This window comes from Manacus vitellinus, unplaced genomic scaffold (assembly GCF_001715985.3).
Source record: "Manacus vitellinus isolate BGI_N305 unplaced genomic scaffold, ASM171598v3 scaffold_3_pilon, whole genome shotgun sequence".
Classification (NCBI taxonomy): domain Eukaryota; kingdom Metazoa; phylum Chordata; class Aves; order Passeriformes; family Pipridae; genus Manacus; species Manacus vitellinus.
Genome location: NW_021940535.1, coordinates 20,724,794 through 20,752,171, shown reverse-complemented (window position 1 = coordinate 20,752,171; position 27,378 = coordinate 20,724,794). Strand labels below are relative to the sequence as shown.

At 38.9% G+C, this 27,378-nt stretch overlaps 1 protein-coding gene across 1 annotated transcript in view; it reads left to right on the top strand.

Annotated features, from left to right (window-relative positions):
• Positions 1-8,134: 8,134 nt before the first annotated feature.
• Positions 8,135-27,378, top strand: part of WIPF3 (WAS/WASL interacting protein family member 3) — a 34,790-nt gene continuing 15,546 nt past the window's right edge. Inside the window, 2 exon segments of the mRNA XM_029961962.1 lie at positions 8,135-8,299; positions 20,786-20,972. Coding sequence (XP_029817822.1) covers positions 20,841-20,972 — 132 coding nt within the window. The 5' untranslated portion in view covers positions 8,135-8,299; positions 20,786-20,840.

The window sequence follows — 27,378 nt, the reverse complement described above, 5'->3', positions numbered from 1 at the left end:
CAGACAAATACCTTTGATCATATTTGATCATAAATATTTGCTATATAACCTCATTTCCATTTTTCTGCTAGCTCTGTAATTTGAAAGTCTGGTCTGAAAGGGATACAACTACAGAGAAAGAAAAGTAAGCAGTGAACACCACAAACAGAAGTTATTATTTTCCTCCATCTTCTTATCTGATTGTCTCCCTTTCCCAGCAATCTTCTTCCCAATAGCTACCTCCGTCCTGATGCCTTCATTAACCACATAAACAAAGGGAAACCACTCAAGTTCCTCCCAGGAATATCTGGAGATGTCCTATCCCTTTGAGACTCCAGTCCAGCAGCATTTCTGCACTCTGAGGCTCAACGGGCTTGTTTCTCCAGCTCCCTGCAACAGACTCCCTTCTGCAGTGGCAGTGCCTTTCTGATGACCTACCCAGGCCAGCTGGAATAGATTCCTGGCACTGTATTTCCAACTGTGAAATTCTCTTGCTCATGGTTTGTGACTACTATTTTTTTCCACTTACAAGATGTGTGTTATATTCTCAATGATTCTCATTTATTTCTCCCTCTCCAGCCATTCCTCCTGAAATTATCCATTATAATCCTTTTGAGCCCTGCCCTATTGTGGTTAGTAATAGTTCCTGAATGGCACACCATAACCTGTATCATTTGCTTCATACGAGAAGAAATTCTCCACTTAGAAGTAGTCCATGATAATAAATTTTTGTTGAATTTTATCTCATTGAATGACTGAAAATAATAATGTCACTTTGGGCAAAAAGAGACAGTGATAGTATCAGTAACTGCTGCTGAGAATATTGACAGTGGATTTGATGATAGTCCTTCAAGTGCATTCTTTCCCTATTAACAACTTGATTAAAACTCCTGTTTGTGTACAGCATAACAGGGCACTCCCTTCTTCAGATCCCTACAATGAGTTTAAAGTACTATAAATCCTCTTATAGACTGGGAGCAGTAGTAACTATATTTCAAAGAGAAAAATGCTTTTAAACATACATTAAAAGGTTGATACCAGCACTTGTAAAGAATATGTGTGAGCCTACTTGTTCCTACATGTATTATATGAGTATTTTTCATCTGCAGCAGACTGTAAAATTTCAGATTTTGTTGTTAAGTTCTGAAAAGCTAAACAGGCATTTACTAACAGTATATTTAAATCATAGAATCATAGAATGGCTTGGGTTGGAAGGACCCCAAAGATCATCCCTTTCTAACCCCAGCATGAGCAGGAACACCTTTCACTAGACCAGGTTGCTCAGAGCCCCATCCAACATGGCCTTGAACACTGCCAGTGATGAGGCATCCACAACTTCTCTGGGCAACCTGTTCCAGTGCTTTACCAACCAATTTCTTGGTTTCAAAAGAGAAATCTTAGTTTCAGATGAGGCTATACTTTTCTTTAGACACAAAGGGCCAAATTATTATTTCAAATAAAATCTGAAGGATTTTCAATAATGTATCCACATGCTAAAACTGAAAATTTACTTATGCAAACAAATGAGACCTGCTGCCTGTCTGTCTCCTACTACTCAACAACATAAACTGGCCCCTCTATATGAGCATGATTTTAAGGACTGCAGAGTTGAACAGTATTTCAGGTTTGACTGGTGGTGAACAAGACAGAGAAGAGGAGCAGCCTAGAGGTAGAGTACAAGAAAGTACAATAATTTGCTGAGAACAGTCAGTTATGCCCAAATTACCATCAGGAGCAGTAGGGACTGCCTGGGCGCTTGTACTCCAGCTGGACAGATACAGACTCTCACCTCACTTTGACTGCATTAATACCTAAGCTCCTACATCCTGTGTCATGTTGTAGGAGAGCTTCATTTGCTGTTTAACATCCTGTTCTAGGTAAACTCTGAGCTATATCTTGTACTTGACATCAATGCTTAAAAATAGAAGTGTTCAGAATAATAAGCCAGGATGTAGAAAAACACTCATGCTGCGTCTCTGCTACAATGTGACAGCTGAAGCAAAAGGAATTTAAGTTTGGGGGTGGAGGGGGGAATGGCTTGCAAAGATCAAAAAGTACCTTTCTATTTCAAGAAAATGGTAAAGGAAACCACCCTCTTTAAACACGCTATTTGTGCCTATTAATTATTATCTTCAAGTACGCTCCCCCTGGTGGGGATGAAAAAGGTATGCTCTGAAAAGCAAGAGCCCAAAATGGTATTCTGATTCTTGCCCTATTTCACTTTTCACCCTAATTGCAGACTAGCACTAGGCATGCTTTCAGTTCATTATTCTCTACAGAGGCCTGCTAATGGTATTTCATCTACTGCCTAATTCTGCAGCTTTAACATGGAAAAATTTCTTTCAAATTCAATACTGATGGAGAAGAAGCAGTAGGTCTTGCCTGTCTGCTTTTTGTTTAGCTGTTCAGTAACTGGATAAACATTAACCAGCTGGATAGTGCAATTATAATTTTTTTTTAAGTACTGTAAATGCTTGCAACAGCATAGTATCTGGCAGCCTCACAAATATTAATGAATGCATTCTTGTTCCACTCACGCTATTAAAAGCGATTAAGTAGTTTCACAGAGGTCATGCAGAAAATGAATGGCAGAACCAAGCACCGAGGAAAATCCAAAGCTTTCTTACTAAGAGATACTTTTTCAGACATCTCACAGCACAAACAGAAATAAGCAGAAGAAATACAATTAGCGGAGGAATTGACATTGGGCACTAATTATTTACTATGAGCCTGAATGTACTTAGACAACATTTCCAATGAACTCAGCAAAGAGCTTGCTCAACAAGATCAGGAGTAAGGGTTTAGGATTTGGATTAAAAACATAAAAAAAAAGTAAACACTAATATTCTCCTCTAGGGAAATCATCTCTACTAATTATTTGTCTACAGCTTTCCTCAGTATTGCAGTCTAAACTGCATTTGTAAACATGGGTCCATTGTTCTGTAACAAACAACTCAGGCACTTTTAGGAATTCCTTGCTAAAATGTATTAGAGCAAATTAAAGTTTTGAGTTATTATTAACTCTCTACAGAAAGAACAGAATTTGTACTGATAATAAGGGAATTACCAATATTTGGAGACAAATATATGGGAATGTCTCTGTGAACTGTATTAGCTCTAAAGTTAACAAAGTCATCAAACACAATGGCTGAGCCTATTATTGTAACAGAGTTTTCAAATGTTGAAAGCTATTCACAAGTATAATCAAACGGCACCCTGAAAGGAATAAACTTTTTTTTTTGTTATTTTTGCTCTTAAGCTTTTAAGTCTCATGCGTTTTTATGCAAAAACTATTTTTTACATTATTCACAAATGCCTTGACCTATAGGTATTTTTTTATTTCTTACAAATGCATGCATAAATAATGACAAATACAAAACAATTCACAGTTTATGAAGATATATTTAGCCCTGATCAAAATTTAAAGTATTCTTTTTTCTATTAAAGTTATGTAATTTTTGTTTGTGTACAGTGGTGACTAGAAAGCTTTACATGTGCTTCTTATTCAAAATACAAAGGTACAAACGCTGTAAGAAGATTCTCAGCATTATCTTATATTGTGTGGAGGGGAAAAAAAGCATAAGTACTTACGTAAGTATAAGCACCTTCTTTGGCAAGTATTTATGTTGACACATGCCAGTGAAGTCTCCCAGATTGTTCTACTCAAAATTAGTAACTATGCCAAATTGTTCTTGTTTTTCCTCTGATTGGGACACTTTTTATTTCCTCTTAAATGGTTTCATTTATTTCATATATTTTTCATTTTCTTTTGTAGGATCTAGAGGAGTCTTAGGGATGGCAGTGACATAAATACACTTTTTGTGTAGAGGGATATTTTTAAATAAGAAGTGGTCAATGGTATAGTTGCTAAGAATAATCATCATCTAGTATTGAACAAGTTATGAATAGGAGGAAACTCCTATGAAGTGGGCTTTTGTTTTAATTTTCATTTATTTGTAGTAAAAACTGATGAATCAAAATCACATTTCTGTCAGTGCACACGAGATACTGTGATGTGTCACCGCAGGCCATTCACATCTCTCCTGTCTTTAACAGCCATGGCTTCTTGGTATAGAGGACAGAGATTCTGCTTCCTCCTGTTTTAGGTTAGATTTATCGTGCCTTTTGTTCATACTCTTGTTAGACTACACATTTGTAATGTTTCAGAAATTATAGGCTCATAAGGAATTTGGCTTTCCTCAAAAGGTCCAGGACCGGAAATGGAAGGGTGCAAAATTTCTCATTAAGGCTGTCAAGGCTTAAGATGCCTTCAGCTGGGGTTCAGCTGTGGAAGACATGGCAAAGGAAGGAAAGGTAGGAGAAAATGACAGATGTAGCAGCTGTCTGTTCTGGAATAAAAAGATGTCAGACCAGGGCTGTACTCTCCAGATTGACCTGGGAGATATGTTCCCAATCTGTGACAAAACCCAAAAAAAGCCTTGCAGTTGCTTGCAACTTGGTACCAAGGAACCACAGGGAACCAGCAGTCTGAGTCTAAGACTCATACCGAGATTCTCCTGTTCTGAAGAAAATTATGTATTGTTTGATCCGTGTTAAAATGTATTGGCCAAGAGTAAAAATATAATTGTGGTACACAACTTAATTTTTAACAGTAATGCTGATGGAATGTATGGGAAATAAAATTACATTTATGGCTATGCATTGTGAAACATAGTTTTAGCTACAAATATGTTTGAGTCAAGTTTTCTGTATTTAAAGCATTTCAAATAATCTTAAATTGGTGTATAATGAAACACCAAAAAAGCACATTCTATATAATGATTTGGAGTCAGTTTTGTCCCCACTGCATTGCCCTTTCTGCGATCTTGGATGCAGCTGGGAGGAGGAGGAGGAGGAGGAGGATTTCATGTGAGGAACCAGAAGAAATGGGGGTTTCAGTGCACTGGCCTTCACAGAGCCCCTTGCAGCTTGTACAGGAGTCTTTGGCCTCTTCCACCACCATCTCCAGAAATACCTTCATTCCGATTCAGCATTGGAAACGGAGCACTTCTTTCCTTTTCCCTTCTCATCTATGTCTCTCACAAACAAAACAGAAAGAGGAGACTTTTATCATTCCTAGGCATGCAATCCAGTAGGATTCTCTTAATGAGATCTAATGCACAACAGGTTTCTGTAACTAGCCAAGAGGCAAGTAATACCTACTGCAGTGTATTAAAATGTATGTGAACTATGGACCACAGGTAAAGCTGATTATTTCAGACTAGACCAGTGTGTAATTTTTGTACTAGGTCAGTTCAGCTCCATAGGTGGAAATGGTCACTGCTGCACTGTACAAATTCTCCAGTCATTATGTAGACCTTGCAGGGAAGTGAAAGAAAGTAAGTGAAAGAAAAGTCATAGGGACAGCACATAACCAATTATTTTCTGCACTTTTGCAGCTTGTTCCCCTGAAGTTACTTTTCCAGCTAATCCAAAAGGTGGACAAAGTTCATTTCAGCATTAGCAATCTAAAATCAAATCTCAGCTGAGATTAATTTGCATGAATAATGAAACCTGTTTTCAAGTGTGGTATTATTTATATATATATTTTAAGTAAATGCTTACATTTTTATTTTTCTAGGGCACTACCTCTGACCCTCTTGGCTTTGTTTTGTGCTTTAAGGTTCAAACTAGTGACCAGATGGAAATGGTTTTAGAGCTCCTGACTGCTGTAGAAGTAACTGAGGCAGATACATGGGGCTGAGAATTATTTAGTTTGACAAGCAATCAGGAGGATATTTTCAGAACAATAAATCAAACTCACACCCCTGGACATACAAGAGACGGAGATCTAGAGCACTGATTTTTGTGCCCCTGCCCTGATGAGCAGAGGTGCCACAGCCCATTGTTGACTTTCCACCAACCTCAGGCTGACTGCCATCCTTTGAATCCAAGGGACATTGATTTGTCTGGACTGCTTTATAATCGAGCAGGGCACTGAAAAACCCAATTTTACATTTCTACAACAAAAAAGGTTTTCCAGAGAAATCCAGTGAAGATGGGCCTGCCTCTCAGCCACTGGAATAGACCATCCAAAGGTTGACGGGCAGACCAGAACCCACTCTAGGATTTTTAAGTTATTCAGCATCATTCTCATGAGGCACTTGTGCATGACAAACTGGGGCTGCTCCATTCCTCCAGCTGTCCAGGAGCTCCCTTCGCAGCAAGTCCCTCACCCTGACAGAAACATGGAAGGCTCACTAGGGCGAGGCCATAACATTCCCATCTGCAAACAGCATTGAAATAAAGACAGAAGAAAACAAGATTTTTTTTTTCCCCCCAGTTGTTTCTAGTGCACAATCTAGGGCACAAAAAACAAGGGGACGCAGCCAGCTCCGAGCACAGGCCCTCGCGAAGCTGCTGGCCAGAAGCGGTTCTGCAGGTGGATGGGGTTTGGCAAGGGGACAGGGTAGTGGCATCTTTTCTCCGTGCCACGGGGGAGCATTTTGGTGTCCACGCGGACTTTTAAAAACAGCCTCGGCTCTGCCAAGGTACAAACACGTGGGAGGGTGTGCCAGGCTGCACCTGGAACTTCACCCTCGCGCAAAAGCCGCCGCGCTCCCAAGGGTGGGGATAGAAGGTGGGGCCCGCGGGTGGGCAGTGTGTGTGTTAAATCACTACTTTTTAAAGAAAGATATTTATTGTTATTCCCTCCTGAAATCAGCGGCGGACTTTTTCCCCTCAAGATCTTAAGACTCCCCCCACCTACCCCCGCCCCTTGCCCCCGCCCCCAGCCAGGGAGGCGGGAGGCCGCCGTACCTGGCACCCTCTGCCTGGGGAGGAGCCCCGACGGCCGCGGCCGCCGAGCAGGTGGGCACGGGTGGGCAGCGCTGCTGCTGCCGAGGGTGGGAGTCCCCGGTGCCCCCGACTTGCCTCGCTGTCCGAGCGAGCCGAGAGCGCCAGGGTGGGGGCGTGGCGGCCGCCTCCTCTGCCCTCCGATAGCGGGGGCCGGGGCTGGAGCTCCCCCCGCGCTGCGGGGGCCGGGAGGACTCAGCGGACAAACTTGGTGCCGCGGGTCGTCCCCGGCCCCGGGAGGGCACAGGGTGGCGGGGACACCCGCGCCCCTGAGATGGGGTTACTCACGGCGGCGGCGGAGGAAGCGAGGCTGCAGGTCAGGCACAGCCTGTGCGTGGTGCTGCTCTTCTGTTTTGTCAAGCAGAGGAAAAATGGGTTGTTTTCAGGCGGCAGTGGATGGGAAGAACTTTTTTTTTTCCTAGTTCTCGTCCTTGCAGTAGATGTGCTGGAATAGGTCACCTGAGAAAACGGGGCTGAGCGATTGTAAAAGCTACTGTGTATTAAATACTTAAGTACATATTGGAAGGGGAATGCTGGGGAAGTGTTAGAAAGAAGCTCTAAAAGGTGTAATAATAATTAACATGGATAAAATTGAGACTAAAATCTCGTCACTTTTGCATAAGCCTGTTGGCGCTAATGCAGAGCAGCAGGGAGCGTGTTGGTAAAAGATGTGAAGGGGGGGGTTGTTATTACTCTTTAGATATGCTCGGAGTTTGCAAAGGCATAGCAGAAGTGGGTTATGTGACAGCTTCCATCTCTGCGGTATGGAGGGAGGGTGGGTTTGTATCGCTCAAGAAGTTAATGAATTTCAGAATAGGAAGGACACATCAGACCAGCATGCGTTTGTGGTTTCTTTTGTTCTGAAAGTGGAATATTATTAAGTAAGGTTTCTGAAAGATAGCAAAATAAGCCTGATTTAGGAGATAAGACATTGGTATAAGATAAAGGTTGATGATTTCAACGCAGAACGGGTTTTTGACAGTCTGAATTTGTGGGCTAAAGTCTGCAAGCGCTCCTCCTGGTTCAGACTGAATTTGTGATAACAGCGATACCTGTTTTTGCGCATGCTGCATGAATCAAATCGTTGAACTGCTTCCTGATACTATCAGTGTTTTCAGTTTCTCCATCTGTATATCCAGCACAAGTTCCTGTTTATTTAACAACGTGCATTTGTTTCATCACTTTTAACGTCTTCGGTTCGAGTACTTTGTACTGAAAGACAAGCCACAGGGCAGATGATCACGGAAATGAATATAACTTTATTCTGTGATGGCAGTCAGAGCTGGGACACTTGTTAGGTATGTGTGCGTGGGGATGGTTCCCGTTCACTGCGCGAACCTGTGACCCAAAACAGTGTCCCGGCTGGAATGTGCAGGCGGTGCAGACGCTGCTGCCACCCACGGCTCGTACGGGACATTGCCCGGAGCGCAGTGGAAAGATTGAGTCTGCTTTGCCATCAGGTACCGGCTTCCATGTGCAAGATAACATATGAGAGGCTCAGTGTGGGACTTATAAAGCAGATTGTGTAAGTTTGTTTTGCTAAACTGATGGGATACTTTGGCTGTTTTGCTGTAGATGACGGGGACAAAAACTGGGTTAGATTCATAATCAGAAAGAATTCTGTAGGAGTTGATGCTTTTCCTGTTGAAGATATAGGTTAGGGAATGGGGCTTAGCAGCCAACATGTAACCACTCTTGATGTTATAGTGACATCATTATTAAACATTCTTAAGTGTTATTTACAACATCTTATTAATAGTGAGGCTCCAGTTGGCAAAGTGGCATACAAAATTGCACAAAAATGTAGATACCTGTACCAGCTTCTGATAAAGGATGAAACTTATTTTTCTTATTAATCAAGGATAGATTTTTCTCTAAAGACTGGAGTGTATAAATAGTTTGATCAGCTTTGCATACAGGCTTTGGTTGCTTAGGGGCAGAAGCAATGCTTATTTCATTAGCTGCAGTTCTCAAGTTACTGCTGGTTTGGATCTATTCCTGAAAATGATTGAGAAGTACTTGAAATTCAGATTCTGTGATTGTACTGCATTGAAAAAGGCAACATATTACTGTATTTATCAAGTCATGTAGTATAATACAAAGCAACTTGCTCTTTTTTTCTCTCTCTCCATCGGCACTTCCAAGAGGAAATATAATAAAGATACTGTAACATCTCAATTTCAGTTACTCCAGTAAGGGATGTACAATCAATGCTCGGACTCTGTAAATAATGACTACTAAGTCTGAATTTGCAGAAAGTTGTTTTTTAACAACAAATCAAAACATAGCAGTGTAACATCTCGGTAATCACATCATAAAAGTCAGCAGTGTTTGCTGAATGTCTTAACAGAACATAGCCAGATCCTCATACTCTTTATACTTAGTAATTTTGTTGCTTTATGAGATCAGTATTTTGGGAAACTCGTTGTCCTCTAAAAAGAAGACCTTGAATGGAAAACAATGTCTTAGACATAACAAATAGAAAAATATTTGCACATTTTAATAGATATTAAGAGCTTCAAAGTAAAATAACATAATTTACTATTTTCTGTTATATTGAAAATATATATTAGCTGATGTCAAGTATTAAATAGTTTAATATTAATATTTTAAAATATTTTACCTACAAAGAGAAACAAATCACTGAAAATATTGGTGTGAAATCTCTTTATATGTTTGTTAGTCATCACTCATCTATAAGAATTACAATATTTTTCAGAAGCAACTGCTTTTGTGGAAGCTTTTCTTCTCTGTGCTCAATGACTGGGACAAGTTCAGTTCAGTCTTCAAAAGCAGGTGAGACCGGACAGGCTCAGTTAGCTCTCTTACCCTTGATTTCCATAAGTTACTGATCCTGGATATGTGTGAGTGTTTGCTGCGTTATTATGTGGGTATTTCATGCAGTTCATGTAAGGTCTAATAAATGAGATCACAGATGAAAAGTTGAAGCTCTGGGAAAAATGATACTAGGTTCTGCTGTGCCAGAATAAAGATTCCAGTCTTCTTCAGAAGATATGTAAAATTAGTGTCTTAATAAACACAATAATGAAGTATAGTATCTAGTGAAGTCTTTTATCTAGAAGTCTTTGGTACTCACATTACACCGAGTTACTCATGGTTGCAGTGCTGTTTCGAGATGCAGCTTTCTGTAATGCCTTTACCACTGTTCTTACAGATCTTCCTCAATTAGTTTGTGTTCTTACACAAAGTAGTTACTGTCTTTGAAAGGCTGAAGCTTTCTGAAAAATGACTTATAGTAGCAAAACCTTAATGGTACTTCACAGTTGCATTTTCATCTGTGGTCATTCTGCATCAAGTTTGTCCAGTGGCTTTGTAGTCAGGGTGAACAGAGGTATAAACAGTGCAAACAGAAAAAATGTCCTTGGGGCTTCCAGATTGGAGAGAAAGAGGTTGTATTTTTAGACAAAATTGTATTTTTTTTTAATATGCCCACCTTAATTTGATTTCTGAGATCATCAAGTGGGTTTATTCAGTATTACATACATGACAGCTGCCTTTGGATTGCTTCAAAACTATGTGAAACAGCTAAAGGATTTTCATAAGGTGTGAAAAGCATGTTTTCATTCCATGGTAATTGAGATAACAGCTGAAATGGATTTCACTACCAGAAATACCTCTCTCTCAAATAAGATCACACATGGAGAGCCTGATTCTTCTTTTCATTGACTCCGTGTCATCTTTCACTGCTGTTACAACCCTCTGTGATTGAATGGTGTCATTTTGTAGCCAGTCCAGGCAGAGGAGAGCAACATAACAGCTATACTATAGGTATAGTATAAGTGATAAAGTGAAAAGCAGAGGAAAACTGGACCAAAGGTCCCTGAAAGATTAAGTTCACTAAACATAAGAACAGAAAATTCAGCATGAAAGCACTTGCTCAGTCTTGACCCTGCTCTTACAAGTGTCTAAGAAAACTAAAACTGTGTGTCTGCTCTGCAGCTTCTATGTAATGGATATGCTATATACTTCATTTACACTGCTGGCAACTAGAATATCTGCCTTGATAAATGGAAGTGTTGGCTAGAAATTGCATTGCTTCTGCTTGATTCATAAGAGAGGGGTAAAATGAACAAAGTGAATGAACAGGTTGAGAGATAATAACCCCTTTGTGTTGGTCTCTTTCACAAGCTATACACAGGTCTGTAAATGACTGTTGTACCATTGAACTTTTTCCACTTGCTATATCATGTTTTCCTTTCTTCATTATATGTAACAAAAAAGGAAAAAAGAGGAGAGCAGAATATGGTACTGGATCAGAAGGGAAGTCTTGGGGTCTTTTGTTTCTCTTTTGTATCCTCTTGTTTGAAACGTATAATGTTATTGCTTTCCTAACTGTCACAGTTTTGTGCAAGGAAAAATGTATATATGTGAGTGCTACTGGCTGTATACAAAATAGTCCTGACAGGTTTTGGGCTTTTGTCCAAGTCAGTTATGTATGTTTTTTGTATGCTAAAGAAGAAAAGAAATAACACCATATCTGTTTAAAATCTATAGATCTGCTGGGTTTGTTGAGTAGGCACATAAAAAAAATCAGGAGGTGCATAAAAGGCAAGCCAGGCTTACCTATCAAGAAAATGAACTGTGTTTTTAGCAACTTATTTTCAGAGGAAATGTTTGCTCCTCTTGGGGATGCGTGAATTGCTGCAAAAATATCTGTCAAATTCTGCCCAGGATTTGGACAGAAAATTGATTTAAGTGGTCAGTTGTGTGAGTGTGAACAGCTCGTCACAAGTTAGTAATGTTATTTCTCTTGCTGCAGCTTGTATTTCCTTGAGTATTTTCAGAATTAAACCCTAAAGAATTGACCTCACTTCTACTGAAGATAAAGGAAAATTTAGCATAAAAAAATAATAAGAGATGAATTAGTCCCTAAATCAGTAGATTGGCAGAGAGGGTGGAGAGTACCTCTGTAGTGTACCATGTGAGTGATGGATGTGGGGCCTAACAGGGCATTTAATGCAGAATGAAAGCCTTATTTAGCCTTGAAACTACTAAGTAGCAAGGAAATTATGCAAAAGCAGATTGTACAAAATATTCTTGGATCAAGTGATCATGAGTTTACATTGACTTAACAGTAGGACAAATGATGTAGTGCCATGTGGGGGTACTTGAGCTTGCTCTGAACAAGTTGTACCAGGAGCTGTAAAGGCCTGGTGTAGCTGCAGAATGAGTATACTGTGGTCGCTTTGGTCCTTTCCTCTGCCAAGGCTGTTCTACCTGGTTGTTTTTTCTAATACTTCAGTCTTTTATCCAATCCATCAGGTGGAGCTTTGCACATTGGCCTTAATACTTACCAGCTCTAGTCAGGATATACCTCCTGGTACCTCCTAGAATCACATTTCCTGTTGTTTTCAGAGCTGGATCAGCCTAGTTCTGCATTTCTTCTCTTTTTTCTCAGTACTAGCAACCTGTGCTGAGCCTCTAGTATCATGCAGAATTAGGTACTTTTGTACCATGTGCCGTGTTTCTTTCGCCAGAGCAGATGACTCTACATTTTAAATGAAATGGCTTCTTTTGCCTTGCCTTGCCTTGGCAGCAGGTGACATGTGAGGTGAATGGTGAGAAGGACAAAGACGAATGTGGAGAGGAGGAATGGAGAGACTGGTAAACCACTAGAAAAGAGGAGAAATATTCACAGTGAAATATAGAGGAAGGGCCAGATCCAGACTGAGCAAAGTGAAAGCTGGAGTCCAAAACCAGGATAAAACTTGACACCAGAATTAGCGGAAATGAGTGAATACTTGTCTTTACCCTGCTTGGCCTGATGGTAGCAAATACTGGTTGCACTAGAAGAATCCTTGGGAGTGGATTCTGATCTACCTGTTCAAAGAAGGAAAACTGTAGACAACCACTTTGGTCCTTTGTGTCTATGACAGACGCAAATGCAAAAAATACTCCACTGACGTTAATCCCTAGAATTATTTTCCTTCTTCCAAGTTAGTTGAGTATTTTTGGATTTCTGGTGTTCATCGCTTATGCTGTGTGTAAAGGTGGGTATCAATCTCAATTTCCTCTCTGAGTAAAATGACTGTCACAAAGAGTTACAGCTGAAGTCCTTTAATAAATCAAAGGGATGAACCTTCAATTTGGTAAAATTTGGTAAAACTTCTGAGAGCTTTGTTTTATTAGCAATTCAGAACTAGCGCTACAGATCAAAACATCTTTCGTCAGGGACTTTTTTGTTGTTGCTGCAGTTGCAACTGCAATTTGTTGTTCATTGCACAAAGTGAAATTATTGTCCTGAGTAAACTGATATAAGTCTGGAAGTAGATATTTTGTGCATTGCCTTTAAAAACAGCTAACAATTTTCTGTACAAGAAGGCATATTTACACCTTCATGCACATAGGAAGTCTGACATCAGCTTTGACACTAAAGGGACAGTGAGAACACTTTGCATTTTATTTTTTCAGAAGAATGAATTAGTTAAAATACAAAAAAAGCAGTATTATGGTAGTGTAGCAAGCCTTCCTTAATAGCAGAGGGGTTTATGTACATTTTATTTATAAGTATTGAAGCCTTACCCTGGTGTAAAGAACATCTAAGATGAAGATATCAACTATGTCATTGAAATGGAATAGTGGTTTCAAGAGGATTGACAGATAGGGGCATCTAAGTGAGAATGTATAAGCATGTTCAGAAGTTATAGTTTAATTTCTTAGACCATTAGGGTTAACATTTTTAACACTGGAAATTGATTTTGAAGGGGAATTAAGTAATCACAACTGCTGAAAACCAGGATAAAAGCTTCCCATTCTTTCTTTGAGACGAGGATTTCCCCAGCAACTTATTCCTGCAGGTGACCAGATCATCATGTTTTACATCTCTTGTGAAAGACAAATTTCCTTATCACATACAGTGACCCTGTGCTGGGGCCTGATATTCATACTGTACTGAAAGGAAGAATGACTCATGTTGAATTTCAAGATTCATTTTCCTTGCATTGCTGGTATTAGACTGTTCCTTAATCTGATAGGTGTCAGCCTGACACAGCACACGTACAGGTTTCAACAAATTATTTTTTTCAAGATGGAAAGATGTGAAAACAGGATCTCTGATAAAACATCGTATGGTTGAAAGGGAAAATTTTAGAATTATTTCAGACATGGATTTTCAAAGTCCTGTAGTCTTCCAATACCCACGTTTGCAAATTCTTTTCACTTGACTGGCATTTGAAAACAGTTGTTGAATTGTCTACAGCAAATATAGAAAAGCAAGATGCTTAATACTGCCTTGTTTGCATTTTCCATTTTGACACTAGCTACTTAATTGGAAAGCAGAACTTTCTTCTGTTGAGGGAATTGGTTAAAAAACATGAGGATATCTTTTGGTGAAAACCATTCTGTGTGTACAGGTATACTTTTCAAATAATTCTATATTATACAAATTATAGTGAATTAATTTATGAATGCCTATAAAGAAATGTATCATTAATAATTATGTGAAAACATACTATTTACTTGACAGAGGCTGAAAAACTTGCAAGTGTTAACCTGGAACATCAAATTGCCCTTACTGAGAGAGCTCGAGTGCTGTGGACACTGAAACTCTTGAGGAGTATAATAAATAAACAGTTGCCTTCAGAATGTGGCAATGACCTTGAACTTCCACTGAGCTTCACTTTCTTTAGCTTAGGCTAATGGTTAACTTTGCTAATGACTGTATATCAAATTCACCACTGTTTGTATAACTGGCAGTGAAACAGGCCATGTCTGCTTTTGCATGGATGATACGGTATTAATTTCAAGGAAACCCTTTGTATAAATTGTTTCCTTTGCAAAGTTATGTCTTTGTGCAAGTCCTAATTGCTTCTAATTTACCTCATTTGTCTTTGGACTCTCCAATTTCAGGTTAATGCTACAATAGGCACAATATATTTCTTCTTTGTGTGTGTTGTTCTTTTCTCTTACTCCTTATTTAAAGGAGGATGACGAATTCTCTTATTCTGCTCCCTTACAGCAATCAATCTTCTATGACAGATCCCCATGGAGCAGAGGAAGCTACACCCTGAAATAGTCATTATAGGGATGTGAAGTCATCTGCACAGCTTTGCCTCTGAAGGGAGGTTTGTCAAGGCACAGCACTTAAATTTCTGGTCTCAGCACCATAGGGAACCCAGCAGAGATCTGCCCACAGCACACATGGAAGCAAAGTGTCCCTAAATTCCTGTAATCTCTGCTGTGGCAACCCCAGACAGTTTGTTGCAGTGTTATCAGGCTCCTGAGAGAATAAGAGTCATGCTGGGTTTTTTTTAGGCAGAAAGGAGGTGCAGCCCTTAACTGCCTGGTGGAAATAGTCCAAGATGAGATGAACTTACAGTCCTTGGCTTAAATTCAGGATACTGCTACGTGCTGTGAGACAATCCTACAGACTCTGTGTAGACAAATGCTGCTTAAGAGTGTTTCATCAGGTATTTAATGGAGGAAGAGCCCTCAAGGTTTGTACATTTCTGAAAAAGCCAGATCCTTCCTTTAGTTGCAGTGGCGTAAATGGTGACTGAGAGCAGAAATTTCTCTCAAGTTGTATACAATTCAGGTACTGTCTACTAAGAGATGGTGAAAGGCAGGAGTTTTCTTAGTCAGCCATAGGAATAAATATGTGAAAGTTTAAATATAGATATAGTAAGATAGGTATGTATATGAGTATTTGCCTTTCTTCTCTAAAAGAAGGTTCTAACAGTTTGACACTTCTGCACTGCTCTTGAATGTCTCAAATACAGCAGAGACTATCAAGGTTTCTGTGAATGGGGTTATCTTTGCAGGGCAGAAAAGAGACAGGATATTCAGAGGTGTTGATTCTTCCTTGTTAAGTTCTCTACACGCAAAAAGTTGTTCACACTAAAAAGAAGAAATAAATGTAGCATCCAATGCTTAAAAATTAAATGGTTTGATTCTGTTATAATTACAGTCTAAACCAGCTCATTCCAAACAGAAGCTTTATCCAAGTCATTTCCAGTTGTGTGATATGACAGCAGGATAATTGATCTGTGTAACACACATCTATTGTTCTGGGCTTTTTCTCTTCTCTGTATCAGGTGTTGTACTGTCTTTAAAAGACCTGTGGAGTGCTCATACCACTGATTTCAACTTTTACTCAGTGACATTTCACAGGAGCAAATAGGGACACGGTTAGGTTAGCTGTCTACTTTTCAAGTCATGAAAGTGAAGCAGATGCTTATTGATGCTGTTTTTTCACATGTAATTTTGAAATTATTTTAGTTTTCTGTTAAAATGCAAGGACTTAAAAGCTATATCTCCAAACAGTACTGTTAATGAAGAAATCATATTTGTTTATATAAAAACTGGTTAAAAGATAAAACCAGAGTTTGTGGTCTACTTTTTACCTTCAGTTTTTAATCAAGAAAATAAGACCAACAGATAAGCTTTCCTGCACACCTTTGAAATATCTACACCAGCCTTCACTTTGAAGGGAGAAAGTCTGTACATTTCCCCAAAGCTGTAATACCTACCTCAGGGTGTGCAGCTGCAGTGATTGCAAATCCAGTAATAATGAATCAATTATTTTACAGTCCTTTCTCTAAATTGATTAAAAGGGTCCCATTTTCAGTTCCAACTGTGTGTTGTTTTGTGCTATTGACTATACCACCTAGAGACCTAACGACTTTACTAATCTAAAAAATGCTACTAGTTAATTTTGTGTATAAATGCATTTTTGTGTTTAATTTTTGTGTATAATTGGGTTTTAGTTTTTTCCTCTGTCTTTTCCCCATTTATACATTGTAATAAATTGAAGATACAGCTGTTTCATGTCTTCACTTTCCACGATGGGTAAAGGTATTTTAGAATAGTTTTTGCAGGCAGACCTATGGTGGTTCTGCTGAGTGTCACTGTGGCAGGAGACATGTGAGCTGCTGTCCAAAAACCAGTGTTTCTTAGTGCGGCTCTGTGCTCCCAGCAGGACTTTGTCTTAGTGTGAGCCCAGGACTGGGGTTGTGGCAGTGATACTTCAGGAGGAGACCTTTGGGAAGTGCTTGGATCAGAGCTTATGTACATCTGGTAGCTGGGTAAAACGAGACCAAATCTACAGAAAAGCTTAGAAAGAGGTTTTGTGTTTCCCACAGGTAAATCCAGCACAAGACTTGAGAGCAGTCCATGAAGAAAGATCTACACCTCCTATGTCTTGTCTGACCCTTCAAAATTATTGTCTGGGTGGAGACTTTATTTGGGCCTATAGAAATCAGGCCCTTGGGTTCTACATTGAGGACTGCGCTGTGTTTCTTAAACCCAGCTGTTATTCAAACAAGGACTGTGTGAACATGCAAGAAACGATCTGTGATGCTTGAAATTACCAGTTTTAGAATTATCCTTACCAATAGAACAAAAGAAGACCAGCTGTTTTGAGATCAGAGAATAGTAAGAATATTTGCTGACTGATGAGAAGTTCACTGACTTGTGAGAACTAAAACATCTCAAAAACTATAACAAGTCCTTGTAAATGTATTTCTGAATTACAGTTCTTATATTCCACAAAGCTGATGCTGAGGAGTAGGAGAAACCATTTTGCTTAGAACAATGTAGAATCATCTGCAGTGGAGTGCAAATGGGATCAAACTGAGAGAAGAAGAAATTAGGCTGTGTGTCAGGCATTATGAACTAAGAGTTATTTGACTGTGAAAGAGCTTCCCAAGGGAAATAATACAAGCCACATTATTTGGGACACCTAAAATTAGACTTCAGAAAGCACTAAAAAAAAGTGTACAACCTTGCTTTTGTAGGGAGGTGGACTAGAAAAGGCAGGGTTTGGGATTTTCTTCTTTTTTTTGCAATAAATTCTGCAATTGTTGGGCCTGATTCTGTTCTATGATGTTTAAGTCAAGCTAAGATTTACATTGCTTCTTGTCTTAGCAAACTGAGGCTAAACACATAGGTTTCTCCCTTCCACCTGTTGCCAGCTTTTGAAACTGTATCTTTTTATTTCTGTCCCTCAGGGATAGTTCAGATCCTGCTCTTCCAATCATAAATATGTATATTTAGAGCAGTGGAGAAAGAGCACATTGCCTTAAGGATCTTTTTTGACATTTCCCTCTTGTCTGGCTCTTATCAGACATTAGAACTGATCAATATGATATTCCTTTCTTTTTTTTAATTCAGAATTTATTTAGCTTATAATGTGCAAATCCATAACCTCAGCATGTTCTAAAGTTATTGTGTGAAATTGCCAACAGAATGAGGGGAGAGGCAAATGAAATACGGCCTTTAACCAAGGAACAAAGGCCTCCAAGTAATGTGTGTTGATATACTGAAAGTGTTGCAGTCTTCTCCATAATTTTCTTTCAATACAAACCACTTGAGATAGCTGCAGTAATACAAAAGAGGTTCTCACAGCAAATCCTACATATTAAAAATTGTAGATCGTGCAGTTATGACTAAATCCTAAGAGTCAGTTGTTTTTTCTCGTAAGTTAGCTTGAAGATGCCTACCTTTATTGACATACAGTGTCTACTTCTGAGAGTGGCAGCACTCCTTTCAAAGCCCACTTGAACAAAGAGAGCCCTTATGTGGAAAATGGTTCTTCATTGTGTAGGCAATACCCTGTAACAGTTGTGGTATATAAAGCATGACTTCGCCTGTGTGCACAAAAGCATGCCAAGGTCAGGACATCAAGCCTCCGAATTTGTGGTAAGAGACAAAAGAAGGCACATATGCAGAATTTTCTGAAAGATAGTTCATTTGTAGAGGATTTGAAACAGCATGGGAGGAAATCTCTATGGTGTCTAGAGCATTTCATTCGAGGCCTGCTTTTTACTGCTCCCTGAAATGCATTTTTTCTTGCTGTCACTGGACAGGAGGATTCAGGATATGGGAGTGGGATACACGGTGAACAGTTCCTCTGCACTGAATAGATGGTCACACAGTTTCTAGTCCTGGAATTTAGGCTGCATGGTTTGGAGGAATGGGTGCTGGGGCAAGGACTGGTGGAGAGGCAGCTAGAAAAGTCACCTGATGGCATTTCAGATTGTGACTTCTAAATACCAAGATCTGATTCCCATTTCCTTTCTCTCACGGCTGCTTGCCTCCAGTGTGCTTTACCTCCTGCTGCCATGCATGTGGTCTGCCACAGAAGCGTGGGTTGTATTTTTTTTTCTAATTTGACTAGGAGCATATTTCCCATTCTAAATCCTTAATGAAGACAAAAGGCCTGTATTGCAGGGTAGGAAGATACTAACCCGAAACATATTATTAGCTGGGAAGACTCATTCTCCTTATGTCTGTTTTTGAATGGCTTAACTGAGGAAAAGAGATATCTTCTGTTAATGGATTTTTGAATAGGGCAACAACGATGGTAGAACGGTGGAGACACTGTGATGCCAGCTTTCTTGGAATGTTTCCTTAAGCAGTTATTAAAGTGATTGTAACCAATTCTGTTAAAGATCAGGGTGCTTTGATATGTTAGTCCCTTGCATAGCAATCTCTCAAGGGAGGAAGCGAGTGTTTCATAGACTCCACGTTTCATCTCCCACAAAGTATTTTACAAGATACAGCAGAAGAAAAATACTCAGGTATTGTCTGGATATTGTTCACATACACTAAGTAGGAAGTGAGCATTTTAGCTTCATTGCCTCTTCCAAACTATCCCTCTAACAAAACAGCCAGGTATTCTCCTAAAGACTGCAACTTGCCTCATTTCTATGTTGTCTTCTCTGCTGAACTTTTCTTGATTTAACTTTTGTACCTCCTCCTTATACTGGTGATTCTGGATAAGCATGAAGTGCATGCTTTAAAAAATGAAGGGAGAAACGAGGGGAATAGGGCCTGGGAATTGTGGTCCTTTCAACTTAACATCAATTTCTAGTAAAACATCAAAATGAGAAAAATGTTTTGAAATCCTTGGAGAAGACAGGAAAATGAATTCTCATCTACGGAGATGAGTAAAGAGCAAATCTGTCAAACCAATGTAATTTCTTGCTAAAATAAAGCCCTACAGAAAGGAAAGATATAGCAGATGTCATATTTTGCATTATTCTAGGGCTTTTGACACTGTTTCACATGACATTATGAAGAGTCTCAGAAGATAGTCATGACACAATGGATGTAAAACTATACGTAAAACCATATTCAAAGAGTCCAAGAGTCACTAGCAAAAGAATTTACCAAGTATGGCTTGCAGAAAGCTCTCTTTGGCACTGCCTAGGACTTTCACTTGCAACTTTACTGATGAAATACAGGAGTTGCTTGTTAACTTTACAGATGACTAAGAGGGGATGCAGTCACGCCGAGGGCTGGGTTAGAGATGAAAATCAGTGAGTGATGCGCTGTCATTCTGCAGGAGATTTAAAACAAAAAAAAAGCATATAGCTTTTTTATGAATATATGTGTCTGTTTTGTCAGTGTACTAAAGAAATGTGAAAAGTTAACACCTAAAATGGCAAGAAAAACATGGGTGATTTTCAGATTCGAAATGTCTGGTCCTTACATGCTATAATTTGGTAATCGAAGCTTTCATTTGTAGAATAATTTCTTCATTTATTATTCAATCATTGGGGGGAGTCCCTCTTTTTTTCTCTTTTTTTCTTTAAACACTGAGCAAGTCCACTGAACCTTATAAATTTCCTTACTCTGTTGTTAGAGCCGCAAACCTCTGGCATAAAAGTCAACAGAGTTTTTGTCCCTGCAGGAGTGTCTACATGTGGTCGGCTGTGATTTGTTCTCTGCGGAATTGCGTTTTAGGGCTATGGGCTAGATTAAGGCAAGACATAATAGTTAAAGTTGGACAGGCTGGCATCTATGTGTTTGGTACTCATGGCACTTGTCCAGATCTATGAGCTTGCTCTTTAGATGAATGTTGTCATCAGATAACTGTAATGAGGCTGTTCGTACTGTATTTTTGGAAACAGTGCAGTATAAAAGTCTTCAGTCTGCCGAGAGCTAGATATTTGGCCAATCTTCAGCTTGCAGTGTATAAACACATTCCTCTTTGTTTTTTCTTTTTATTCTTCCCCCTTTTCTTTCTCCTCCCTTCCTTCTCCTCAAGGACATAGACTTTGGCTATATTTTTCATAGTTGTGTGAAGCTAGAAATCTGAACGGATGCCTGTGCCGCCACCACCACCTCCTCCTCCACCACCTCTGCCACCCTCTGGAGGGCCCCCTCCACCACCACCTTCTGGAGGGCCCCCTCCACCACCACCTTCTGGAGGGCCCCCTCCACCACCACCACTGGTAAGATTGACTTTTTATTTCTATTAGGAAGAGCTTAGCTATAGTAGCCAGCTTGGAGCCCACGGGATTTTGGCATGGATATTCACATCAAATACCTGGGGCAGATGCTTGTTTTGCTGCCATTTGTTCTTCTGTTCACTACAGCAGTGGTCTCCAAAGTGATGTGTGTGAGATGACTCATTAATGTGCAGGAAGAAAACACTAGAACTTCTGTCATGCTTGTGTATGATTTATAAATAAATAAACATATGTATACTGGGGTGCATGCTCAAAATTTCTTTTACTGTTGGGGTGCAGGATCAAAACGTTTGGAAACTATTGCATTATGTGAAAATATGGTGAGAATTTAACATTTATGAATACTTCTCCTGCCACAGGGAATTCATTTTTGTACTGGTAATGTGCAGGGTGGTAAGTATTAATTTCTTCATCCTCTTTCTTACAGTTCCTATTAAGACTCACAGTGTTCAGCTGCAGGTTTTGCTCTTTCTAGCACATGCTGTCTTCCTGGGGGCAGAGCACAATATGCTTTTGTACATGTGCAGGAACAATTACTGCTTGTAACAGATCATTACTGTGTGTGTCATGAAGTAGAACATGTGCCTTGCCAGCATGTTTGCAATAAGACGAGGATTCTCTGAGTGGACTTTCAGAGTACTACATTTTCATACCTTCACAATCAATTATTGTACTTATGGTAAAACACGTTTAAGTACTTTATTTTATTCTGCAATCAATTGGGCATAGCCTGTTTCTGCTTTGAAACTCTTAAGACTGTTTTTGAAACAGTAAAACCTGGCATAGTTGTGTTCAAGTCATAAAATCTTTTCCAACATTTTTCATATATTTTTCTGTCACTGCTGTACTTATTTGCAGGGTATGTTAGTTCCTGTAGTAAGACAGTACATGGTACTTCAGCTGTAATTCTAACTTTTTTTTTTTTTAAGAACTTCATTTCTCTGTTGCATTTCCTGGCATCTCTGCCTGTTTTGTTCCCAGGAAGGTCTGTTGATTTTGTTTGATAATGTTCATAATGCTCTCATGTCATCTTTCTTTCCAGAAGGAAGTTTCCTTGCATATTGCTCTCTGCTACTTTATAGGCTGAACCATTCTGAAAAACTCTCCATGAGTTGTGGAGATGAAGAAGAGGAATATAATGACAGCAAATGAAATAAGCAGTGTTTGATTCTTTCTAGCATTCAGTTTTAACTTTGGCACCAAGAACACTGTTTTCAATTAGCAATTCTTCTGGGCTGGTACACAACCTATATTTAAATGTTGAAATAAGTGGGCTGCATATTGTGAACAGCTTAATGTTCACAGCTGCAATTAAAGTCAACAGAAGCTGCAAATGTTCTTATCCTAAAAAACTGAACTTAAAGTATCTAGAGACATTTTTAGACTCCTCTAACATATGCCAATTGTGAATGACTTGGGAAAGCTAAGAGGACCCCTAAGGACCACTGTGAACAAATTTGGGGTTGTTTGTTTCTCCTCCTTTTCTGATGACTAAAACCACTACCATGATAGGATTTTGGTACAAGAAGGCTTACTTTCATATGTTAGTTAGATCATTCTGTTTCAAGTGGGGTGATCTGTGCATAAAATATAGAGAATTTAGAGTCAGTTTTATCTTGGTGATACGATACAAACTAAACATATTTCTAAATAATGTCTGATATTAAAATAATCTAAATAAATCTAAATAATGTCTGATATTTTAGTAAGTGTTAATACTAAAAAGAGCACATGAGCCAACATAAATAATTAGTAAAGTAATATGGCAGAACATTGTTTTTTCTGTAACAGCAAAATGACCTTTCTCTGTCAAAACTGAATGAGGGACAGGATCTGAAATCTGCCTGGTGAGTTCAGCAAAAGCACAGTGTGTCAGCTCTCCAGCTGGGGCCAAGTTACAGAGCAAAATCTTACAGTTGGGGAGTCCACAAACACTTGCTACAGACCCTATTTTCTTTTACTAGAAAGCTCTTTTCTAGAAATTGGCATCTGTATTTTACAGTTGCTAAGCTGCCCAGCTGTTGTTACAGCTGTTAAATTTACCGTTGGGGGGTGAAAGAAGGAAAAATTTTAACAGGCATGTAGCTTTAAGGAAAACCTTCAAACCAAGTAAGTATTGTTTAGCCAGCAGCTGGAAAAGTTCCAAAGTAAACAGCACTGTGATTTTTATTGTACTGGTATAATTAAACCAGACTAACATTTACATGTTAGCAATTAAAAGTTAGGTTTTAATTTCACTTCTGATATGCAGATGAGCCACTAGTTTAACTTACTTGATTTATGTTAAAAGAAAAATGTCTGTGTGTAGGGTGGAGTTTTAGAATCTTGTCGTTTTGCATGGTGCCCTTGCCCATAGACTTGTCTTGCTTTTCTAGTTATGGATAATAACCATGCTTTCCTCTTGCTTTCATTATCAAGAGATTTTTAGAAGATGTAGTTCCCACATTATGTTTTTCTCTGCACATTTTCTTTGTGAATATTGTGAGCCACGATCCCAAATAATTTTGCAGTCTTTGCTTTGTGGAAATTCTAAGCACTGTTGGCACTTAACTTTTTTTTTCTGTTAACTCCTTCTTAAGGCAGAATAAAGTTAGGTTCTTTCCTACTGTTTTCTAAGAGTTTTTGGACTTGCTGATGTTCTGTAAGTACTTGTACTGAATTCTACTCACAAAAGTTGTTGCAAGGCAATACTAAAGTGAATTGGAGATGGTATTTAAGACATGTTAGGAGCCACCTGTGCCCAACAGCTGAAAAGCTACAGGCTGTTAGAGCAAACTTAGAAGAAAATAAAGTGGATTTCACAGGAGGGAATACTAGGGTATCTGCCATAGCAGATGTAGGTGGCTGAGTCAAAATGTAAATATAGCTAATTGGATTAATTGAGCATGTCTTCAAATGCCTGCCTTCAGGGGGTCATAGATAAAGATGAGAGAGATAAGTAGGCAGAATAAAACTGTGCCCCAGTGTGTTTTCTGGCAGTGGCTTACAGAATTCAGATCTGTTCTTGTTCGCTTTTCCCCTCTCCCTTAATAAAGGAAACTTGGAAATGAGGCATTTATGTGTTTGTTCAAAAGCTGTTTCAATTTATGGGCATGTGTGTGTCATGTAAGGTGAGTTTTTTAATAGAGTTTTTTAGTTGTTCTGGGGGAAGAGGGTGCTGTGTTTAGAGTTTTTTAAAGCTTTCTGCTAATGAAAAACTTCTTTTTATTCCCCCTCTGTTTCTTTTAACACTCTTGTCTTTTAGTTTGGCATATGGCATCCTGGTTAGTTTTGGTTTGTCATACTTTCTGGAGGAGGTGCCACCACTGAGATTGATTAAAAATTTTCTCTGCCTAATTTCCCAAGAAAAGCATCAAGAGAGAATTTTGCTTTGATAAACCATGTTCACTTTTCATGTGCAGTGAAGGCTGCTCACTGCCATGTAGCCTGCATATATATGAATTCCTAAAGCTAAGACCAGTCATCACCTATTAAAATGCTAATGTTGAAGGAAGCGTGGATGTGTAGCAGCCCTGCTGGGTTGTGCCTTATTCAGAGATGTTTGTTTAATGATTCATATGTTTGTGGAGTTTAGGAAAATACTTCTGTTCTCTTTAGAATTGTTATTATTAAAGTCTTAGCATAGAAATTAACCCCCAAAATCACAATGGATCAGATGGTTAAAGCCAATAAAGTGGCACCAGGTGTTTATTTGCTGCCTTATGGCATATTGAAAACTAGTAGAGCAGGAGAAGAAAGGAACATGCTTACTTTGGTGATAGAAATGTGAAACTCGAAATAATGATGAATGTTAGACTGGCATGTAGATTATTCTTAATGATTATCTCATTCTTATTTAGTTAAAATTAAAAAAAAAAATTGAATTACTGTTGTCAGTGTTTGCGAAGTTTATTTTTCTGATCTTATTTTCTACTCTTGTAATAAGAAATTCAGAAAAGCAATTCATCATGATATAACACTGTGATAAATGCCTAATTTACACAGAGGAAGGATTTCCAAGGCTCAGAAAAACATCACCAGATAGTGTTCCTTTTGCGGGGGGGTGAGGGTTGGTTTTTTCTCTCCTTCATGCAGCTGTTAGAGTGCAAACCTTGCTGAGCTGTTTCCTTCAATCTTCCCAAGAAATTCAGAGAGCTACAGTGTTTTTCTGAAGTTGTGTGGGAGTTGGTTTTGCTCCTATGACATTTAGCACTACTGTTCTGGGGAAAGAGAACAAACAACATATGTAAAACATCCTGGCTGAAGATAATGATGATTTCTGGTATTTTGATTTGGTCTTACCAAATATAGTATGAGAGAATGTGTGCATACGCATAAATGTTTGGGCATACTTGCTAATTATTTATTGTAAAAATTAAGGTAATTTCTCAAGTTTTCATTCAGAACCCTAGACATGCAAGTGTAACACTGAAAGAACAGAATCATGTATGGTGCCAATTACAAAATATGTAGCAATGTGTTTACTAAAATTTTATGCAAGCCGTGAGTAAGATGATATTTATTACTTTGCAATGGAGTTCCTAGGCCAGGAGGTACTAAATCATAATGTTTATTGCTGATAGGTAAAACAGACTGGAGTGAGAAGGAGTGCAGCTTGGTAATCTTGTTGATAACTGACGGTCATACAGACTGTGCTAAGTGCTGGGCAAAGCACGGCTGAAATTTTTGAGAGTGTTTTGTTCCAGCCAAAATAAAGGAAACTGATTTATAGTATTTTAATATCTCATATCTCACACCAGTCTGCTTTCATAAAAAGCAAGAGGCAATTATGTAGAAAAAAATGCTTTGTCTTTGTGTAGTTTATTTGACTTAATTTTCAGCAATTGGAAAATGGGGAACTGCATAGCTATGTCATCTCAAAGTGTTGCTGCTGTAACCTTCTACTCTTGTAGTCAACAAATACAGAAAGGGCAAGCAGGAACTGTGAAGATGTAAAGAAAACATAAATACTAGGTTGGCATTGCTCTGTTTCATCTGGAGACAGGTACAGGGACATGTACTGCTAAATGTCATAGGAGCACATAGGTGCTAATCTTGAATGCTTTACTGAGATCTGTTAGGTCACCACTTTTAATGTATTTAGGTGGTGAGTTCTGTTTTGCAGGTTTCTTCATAACGTCATGTGTTCTACATGTCTGAATGAAATGGAAAGCATTTAAAGAGCATTCTTTCTCTTTATTTTTAATCTGTGTAATTTCACACAGACAAGTATGGAAATTGCAGCATGTTGTAGAGTTACCAGCTGTAACTGGTACCTGTAACCAGTGCCTATAACCAGGCCCAGGTACTAGAAGCAGCCTAGCTGCAGAGAGCTAATAGGTTAATTTACCATTCTAATCACAAGGTAATAATGCCCTGAAAAATCTGTGCCCCATCTGTAGTGTATGCAATGGCTACATATTAAATTCCATCTGTCAATTAATATTATGCTTGTAGCCTTTTAATTAAAAGAGAACTCAGAAGTATAGCAATACTTGAGTAAGACTTCTCTGCGTGGCTGAAAGGTGACAGGTCAAGAAATGCTAGTTTCTTGTTGTTCTCCTCTTTGAGACTGACCATAATTTTGTCTGGATGCTAAAAGGCATTTCAGAATGGTCAGTAGCTTCTGCACATGTAACTGGGTAGGAGAAATGGCCTACTGTTCTTAGAACAGAGAGAGATTAAACTGTGATGTGTGTTAGCAGTCACATGTTGAATTTTTTGTTGTTACTACTCATGGTATTCCTTATCAGTCTGGGGACCCTTTTATGACAGACAGAGAGAATAAACAGTGGTAGTGTCACCAGCTCCCATGGTGGTGTTTTCAGCCTTGTGCTGTTTGACATTTTCATTGCAATGCCAGGGTCTCAGGATTTCTTGTTCACCTAAGAGTTTTCACTTCTCTTTTCACTGATGCAGAGAAAATCAGAGAAATTTGAATCCCAAAAATTTAGAAATCAAAAGATGAAGTTCAAACTTATTTTTGAAACCAGCCTTGAGGTATTTCTGGTATTTGACTTGCAATCTTTCTGGACTGCTGTAAAACACTTTTAGAGTAGTTTAAATTTTATACTGCCTCCATTCTAGCAGCTTCTGTTACTGTGTATTTTTTAAATGAAAAAATAACCAGAATTTACATTTCAAATGTGGGTGTCAGAAAGTTAAACACCAAAAGAAAAGCTCAATGGCTCAGCAGGTATAAATCATCATACTGATTCTGTTGCATTTTTGTATTTAGGTACAGAAATTTAGCAACCCACATTGGAAAACTTTTAAGTATGCCCTTGTTAATAAGTCTGCTGCTCCATTTGAGGCAGGAGCAAGAGAACCTTTCAGTATACAAAATTTTATATTTCTGATAGAACAGTGCTAACACAGAATGCGGAGGGTTTTATTGGGTGCAGTGTCA